This window comes from Saccostrea cucullata, unplaced genomic scaffold (genome assembly GCF_032062105.1).
Source record: "Saccostrea cucullata isolate Sc308-1 unplaced genomic scaffold, CSIRO_AGI_Scuc_v1 ctg12056, whole genome shotgun sequence".
In the NCBI taxonomy this organism is placed as follows: Eukaryota; Metazoa; Mollusca; class Bivalvia; order Ostreida; family Ostreidae; genus Saccostrea; species Saccostrea cuccullata.
In genome coordinates, this window is record NW_026922121.1 from 7,501 (window position 1) to 15,240 (window position 7,740).

Sequence of the window (7,740 nt, forward strand, 5' to 3'; positions counted from 1 at the left end):
AGTCGCCATTTTAAAGTTACGTGCAAAAATATAATTCTTACTTTCAACCGCTTTTGAGATAATACAAACGCTAAATAAAGCAACAAAAATAAAACGAGTTTTATCTATATAAAATAAACATTAGTAGTAATGACTTTGAAAACTTCATAAGTCAAAGAACTAGTTCATTAGTGTAAGGATTTTTGATAATCAGTGTTACCGTAGTTCTCTACACATACGAGGTAAAGCAGAAGAGGGAACCAGACTGGCCTGTTTGTTTACATTCAGCTGCGGTACCAGATTAATTCTGATTCTGACAAAATTGGACAGTGGTATTAGGATTGAAAAACTCACTGTCAGTGTCTTATCATTTATATTGATAGTTTTAAAATATTTTTTTTCATCAGAATATAAATGTGATTCATGTAAGAAATCCATTCTACTCTGTAAATGAGCCCGGCTCTCTGTACTTCTGAGTACTTTGATTCCTGTTAAACAACCAACATACATGCACCATAATATGTTGGTAGTGTGACCTTTAGGGTAAGCACAGATAATTATTCAGGTTTAATTTAGAATAGGCTTGTCAAACCATTAATAGACTGATGTCACTTGACAATCTATGTATGTTGCATTAACAAATAAAAGTCTGAACAGTGGGAATTTTATTCAATGACATTTAACGAACTATTTATTTTCTATACAGTAGACCTTCAGATATCCGGAGGCCAGATATCCGGATGCTTCACTATCAGGACGGTTTTTCTTCAGAACTGTATTTTTAAATGTTATTTTGTCCTATTAACTGGTAATTCAGATATCTAGACGCTTCAGATATCCAGACAAATTGACTAGGAACCAAAGCGTCCAGATAAATGAGGCTTCACTGAATATCTATTAAATTAATGCAAGTTTGTTTTTTCTTGGTACATGTCTCTTTTATATCATCACAAAAATATGGTTTGCTACAGCCTAGTACGGAATGGCATTATGCATTTCACTAAGGATTATGGGACCACAGGTAACTGCGGAAAAAAATTGGTTTGGATCAACGTGCAAAGTCATAATTTTATCGTCGCCGTTGTTTCAATAGTTCGCAGTCACAAGCGGCACTTGGGACAACTGCACTTTACCAGTACGCCCAAATAATATGGAAATAGCACGTGCTCTTTCTCTATAAGAGAGTCACGCGTCAGCGTGACAATTTCGCTAAAAAGGCAATAAAATGCAAAAATAACATATTTTTTGAATTCCTTGTCATTTTTCATGTTAATAAACTTCGTTTAATTAACGAAGTTATTAATTAAAACTAAAAGCACTTTCAAAACAAACCATTCACTTTCATTCTGTCGGCCGCATTCCAAAGTTGTGACGTTGTTAAGCACGTGACTTATTTCACTGCTGTGATTGGTCAGGGTAGGTGACGTGAAATAGAAAGTTTGACTTCCACTCTATATGATTGTAAACAGTGATTCAACATATGCACCTTATTTACGATGATTTGTATTGTGTTTTCTATGAATGGATATTTTTAATTGACTGACTGCAGCATTCTAGAATTTTTGGAAATTTTAGCGATAAATGTGATCCTTAGTTTTTGGAAATGTTGAATAAGTGGAGGGGCAAAACTTGTAAACATGCAGTGAGGACGGACTTGTTTCGAGAAACAGCAATCGGCAGTATAAGAAAAATGAAACGTAAAAGACACATCTTAGATTTCTGGAAACAGAGCTGCCGTTAATCTAACATACTCCTGGATTTACGAACTAAAAAATCTAGAGATTTCAATTTGCAAAACACTGGATACTTTACAATCATTGAGACTACATGGAATGCAGTTATATAGGAAATCTCTACTAAAACAAGAATGCACTAGGATAGTAGCTATAATTAAAAATTGACGTTTATCTCCTTCATCACCCATAAAAACGTATTTACAACTCAGTGCAAAAAAAAGACACAATAGTTGTACGATATGTATAGTGACACGTACGTATGGCTCCGAGTCTTAGCGCAGATTTATCTAATGACTAAGGTAAGTTTGTTTTATTCATTTTTTACGTATTGGGGGATGCCGCCCCCACACCCCCGCTCAAAAAAGCGGAAACCCATTTAGATATTTTTTTCTCGCTTCAAGAGTTTCTTACACAACAAAATGGTGTCGCCCATCATAGTTGATACGTTGCTAAGTTTTTACGCTGCGCACTTTCACTTGCGGATCTAGAATCAAAATGGCGGCCGTACCGGTAAAGTGCATTCTATCCGCGGCACTTTGCACTACTCGCTGCACTCATCTCAGTGCGATTTGTGGAGACTAAAAATTTTGGTATGGCGTCTCTACCGATTTCATTTACTTAAATGGACTTTGATTGCATTGCTTGTTTTCTGAAATACTTATCATACAAACACTCTGAAATTTCTTTTATTCTTCATTTCTTGTTTGACAGAAAGGAAATTCAGAAGTGTTATTAACTTACTCTCTTAAAGTTAAACATTCAACTAAAGTCTGAATTCAAACTAAATATATCCTTAACTTTTTTCAAAAATCCAAATATACTGAGAGTTGTAAAAGCAATTACCTATAACAAATCCCCCTTTGGTTTTTCATTGAACATTCTAGCTCCAAAAAAATTCACCGGATGTTTGATTGGTAGAATTAAGAAGCAGATCGGTCGGCTAAATATCCCGGATTGTTAAGCATATATTCTGTAAATCTGTAAATTATTGATAGAATACTATTACATATAAAACATTATGTCAATAGCATACAGATAATAATTCAACCAAAATAAAAAAAAATACACATCCAAGGAGGCTGATATCCAAAGTTTTTCCTCTTTTCAAGGCTTCATCCGGATAAAGAGGTTTTGTATGTTACTTTCGACGGAAAAGGGCGAAGAAATCCGATTGATATGGCGCCAAAGTGCAAAATATTGGAGGGAAAAACACACAAAGATGACGGAGGTGGAAACATGCAGTGATCACGGCGATCAAGTTAATGGAATAAAAAATGTGGATTTTAAAGAAAAAAGACACGACGAGGAACTATATTTAGAAGCCGTGCAGCGTGTGATTGACCACGGGCATAGAAAAAGCAACAGAACTGGCATCGATACTTTATCTATCTTCGGAATGCAAATGAGGTTGTTGTTTTGTTGATATTGAGATAATTTTTTTAAATGTCTTTGCTGATATGTTTTAAGAAAATATCTAATTTTAAAGGCTTCATACAAAAAAAAAAAAATCACCCCCACCCCCTCATATGCAATGAATAATACTACAAGTAGAGCTTTTTAAAAAAGCTTACCGTCTTTAGCAACAATCTTAAACAGTAAACTGATCTACACCTATCAGGCCGTTTAATTATTTTGAATTTCTTGATTTTGTATTTGTACATTAGCTTTTTACTGGCATTAGCCCTATCACACGTTGTCGCTCGTTCATCTCCGTAAACTTGGACTGGCCGAGAGCTTTCGGCAAACCTCGGCTGATTCCTTCTTCAAACAAGAAAGGGGAAAAGAATAATAACAAATCGCAAAGCCTGCAAGCAATAAAAATTAAATTTTATTTATAATGAAATTAAAGAGATCTTTTTATTTATTACTATACAAAAAATCATGTTATTAGGAATTAATTACTGCTGATTTTGTTGTTCGTTTTGTCATTTTTTTCAAAGATTGAAAAGCTTGCAAAATTGTTAAGTCGTTCGAAAATTAGATCATTAGAAAGTTATCTCCCTTGTCTTGAACAGCATTTCAACCAATGAAATAATTGAAAATTTTCTCATCATGCATTTTCTACCAATCACAAAAGAGAGGAAGTGCATAGTTCGAAGACTGTAAAAAATTGTGAAAGTGCAAGGATGTATCAATCAAACCCGTCCAGAAATTCGATGTTTAAATAACTACAAGTAACAGCTTTTCAAAAAGCTTGCCTGACTTAATCAATCAATATCTGTAAGAGAAGTGATAAACCTTTTGAGCAATACTTTTTTCTGTTTGAAATATGTCTTTTTATTTGAGAACCTTGTAAAAATATTTAATTACGTATTTAACTTGTAGAAGAACGATGCCTTTGCTGCATTCTGAAGAGTTGTTAACAGAATGGTTAATGTATGTGGGTTTTCTGCCAATCGAAGCTCCTCGGTCCCTTATCTAGGGAAGAAGACCACAAATGTATTGTTAATTTATACGCCATGACCCCCCCCCCCCCCCCCTTTTCACAAACTTTGAAATAAAAGCATGGATGATGTATATAGACCTTTTATCTGTGGAATATGGAGTGAACTTTATTCAATGTAATGATATTATCTAAAATATACTATAGAAGGGACTTCTAACTCCGTTTTTACTATGAACAGGAAATGTAGAAATTTTTAACATCCGATGATGTCGATACATTCGAGTTTGTTTTTCGACCTCTGACGAAAAGACCCTAGATGATGCGATTGATTTTTCTGCAAGTAAATTGATCTACCCCTGGATCTAAATTTAAAGCTACACCTATTCTGAAATCTGTTGTCAAATCATTCGTTGTTAACATTTTAGAGAATGGATATAACTAAATACATATGTTGTAGGAAAGTATTTTCTCCAATGAAGTAAACATGCAGTAGTAGTTTGTGTTCATTGATTTTTTTTTCTGAAAGGTGGGTACTATAATTTTTTGAGAACGAAATAGGTAAAACCAACATATTTAGGCCTTTGTGGAAAAGAAATCCAAGATTTCGCAAGGTAATTTCTTTCGTCAAATCGTCTGAAATCTGATTGTGGTGATTGGACTAGTCCATTAAAATTTGGAATAAACCAACGGAGGGGAAACAAATTAGAGAAATCATTTCTTTTGTTTTGCATGTCCATATTCTGATACTTAATTATGATTCATATGTTGTTTTAAAGGAATAAGATAAAATTTGTAGACAGAATTTCTGAATCATAAGAAGATGGAGGTTACAACAACAAACTTTATTTAATTCCATACAATAGAACATTCCAAGAAAAGGCGCGAAGATCGCTTACTTGTGACATTTGGCGCGAAAAGAGCGATTCACCCCTTTCGTAGAATATAAATGGACTGATCCAGTAGACTAAGTATAGAAATGCAGAAAAAAAGATACACGGACACGTTGAAACGGTAAATCACATGGAATAATCTGTTTCATGCAAACAGAGAAAACTGCATTATTTTGCATCAGTAAAATCATTGTTTCCCTGAAAAATGTTTCTTTTAAAATACAGGTAAAAGATTTCCAATGTAAATCTGCTTGCATAAAATCTAGCTCTCTGGGTATGATCTATTAGTTTCGGATCAAGCAATTATCAATCCTTATACAGCCTGACGCCGTGACGTCAGGCAATGAGATGAAAAAAAATATTTTATGATATTTTTGCATGAAATTCTATTGTAATATATGTCGTAATATTTGTTATAAACAAAATAACTTCTCACGAAGTGTTGGTGATATGTTTTATATTTTAAATGTACAATTATTTCTTAATTTATACATAAATTAATTGGATTTAGTACCAATAAATGCATTTAAGGAATAACTGTATAATTTTTTTTATTTCATGATGTAATCAATCGATTGGCTTGAGTGATAATTTGCATAAAATTAAAATGAAATTAAAAAAATCTGACATTTATACCTTATATTTACATGACCTCGATTCTACCAATCCACGTGCTACAAGCCCCACTTCTGTCTATTTGTCCCGACCAACATGTGATTTTTTTTAACTGCACCTATCGATGAACCAGTACATTTATGTAGAAATAAAGTACATTAACTATTTGTAATTTTATCTCGAACAAAGACATTGGAAATGTAAATACTTACAAATAAAAAATATATTTTGTAGATACAATTTACGAGATTCTTTCCCGCTGCTTACAACGAAGCGAGTATTCTGGCGAGGCGTGGCTGAGGAACTGCTGTGGTTTGTCGAGGGCTGTACAAACGGCAAGAAACTCAGCGAGAAAGGCATCCACATCTGGGACGCCAACGGCTCGCGGGAGTTTCTGGACAATCTGGGTCTGACCCACAGAGAGGAGGGGGACCTGGGTCCAGTTTACGGCTTCCAGTGGCGACACTTCGGGGCGGAGTACAAAGACATGCACGCTGACTACACTGGTAAGGAAACATGACATATACAATGCATAAAAGGTTACACAACAAGTTTGTTTCAGTATGCTTACTAGAACTGATATCTATGGTCTTTAACTTGCAATGTACAATTTATTATTAGTAGAGCCACGCAAATTAAAAAAGAACTGGATTATTTATTCATTTAAATGCTTTCACTCGACATTAAATAAAAATATCATTTATAAGTAATGACTCTCTTTAAAGAATCAAATTTAAGATATTTTGCTTGCAATAAACTGTAGGTAAAATTTAAAAGCTTAAACTTTATTTTGAAGTTGTCCAATGGGCAAAAAATGCTGATGTTATATTGGGTGGCTATAAAATTAAAATGATAGTCTTATATACAAGTCAATTCTTAATCAAACAAATTATTCTCTAGGTCAAGGAGTGGATCAACTGAAAGAGGTGATTGACAAAATAAAGAACAACCCAGATGATAGGCGGATCATCATGTCAGCTTGGAACCCATGTGACCTAAAGAAAATGGCCCTCCCTCCCTGCCACGCCTTCGTCCAGTTCTACGTGTGTGATGGTGAGCTCTCCTGCCAGCTGTACCAGCGATCGGGCGACATCGGTCTGGGCGTACCGTTTAACATTGCCAGCTACTCCTTACTGACCTACATGATCGCCCACATCACAGGACTTAAGCCTGGCGATTTTGTCCACACCCTGGGCGACGCCCATGTGTATGTCAATCACCTGGAGCCTTTAAAAGTTCAGCTTCAGAGGAAACCCAGACCGTTTCCCAAGTTAGTGATCAAGAGACAGGTAGAAGACATTGATGATTTTAAGTTCGAGGACTTTGAGATTGTAGGGTATAATCCTCACCCTAAAATAGCCATGGAAATGGCTGTGTAATGATAGAAGACATTCTTATTACAGTTCAGTAGATTTTGTATTTTTTGATAATTGAAGCATAATTATTTTTATTCCCACCAATGCTGTGTTCAGTGACTGATATTAATGATAGAAGGCATTCTTATTAAAGTTCAGTAGATTTTGTATTTTTTGAAGCGTAATTATTTTTATTCCCACCAATGCTGTGTTCAGTGACTGATATTAATGATAGAAGACATTCTTATTAAAGTTCAGTAGATTTTGTATTTTTTGAAGCGTAATTATTTTTGTTTCCACCAATGCTGTGTTCAATGACTGATATTAAGATCAAATTGTCTTCCGTTCAAAAGTGTAACAAGAATGTTTTGAAGTGTACTTTGTTTTATTTATTCTGTTTCGATATGTGTGTATCACTGACACTTACACTGCCAAATTAAAGAAGTATGTATTACATGGTATTGATAGAGTACTTATCACAAGGCATTTGTTATGGAATAAAATATAAAATAAAAATATAATTCTTGGATTTTGAATGCAAGTTACATAGAGATGTTCACTTACACTATAGTCACAGTAAGGGTATAGAGAAACCCTTATTTGCAAAAAGGTGTAATCTAAACATGCGTAACCACTTGCTAATAAATCAGGTTTTTGTTATGAACATGCCTTGGAAACATTTAGAAGTTTGAAGGTAAAAAGTACAAAATGTGCCTTAAAAAGCACAAAAATTCTAAAACTTGTTTGATTCATATAAATACAATAAAATTGTTTTGAAA

General features: G+C 34.2%; 2 protein-coding genes across 2 annotated transcripts in view; one reads left to right on the plus strand and one right to left on the minus strand.

Annotated features, from left to right (window-relative positions):
- LOC134261225 (uncharacterized) overlaps positions 1-2,611 on the minus strand; it is a 9,478-nt gene extending 6,867 nt beyond the window's left edge. The window contains exon 1 of the mRNA XM_062743682.1: positions 2,559-2,611. The gene's annotated coding sequence lies outside the window, so the exon portion shown is untranslated. The remainder of the gene's footprint in view (positions 1-2,558) is intronic.
- Positions 2,612-2,858: 247 nt separating this feature from the next.
- Positions 2,859-7,468, plus strand: LOC134261226 (thymidylate synthase-like). The gene is made up of 3 exons (XM_062743684.1): positions 2,859-3,122; positions 5,841-6,112; positions 6,507-7,468. Exons 1-3 carry the CDS (start codon positions 2,935-2,937, stop codon positions 6,983-6,985), a joined length of 939 nt encoding a protein of 312 aa, XP_062599668.1. The 5' UTR covers positions 2,859-2,934; the 3' UTR covers positions 6,986-7,468.
- The last annotated feature ends 272 nt before the right edge of the window (positions 7,469-7,740 follow it).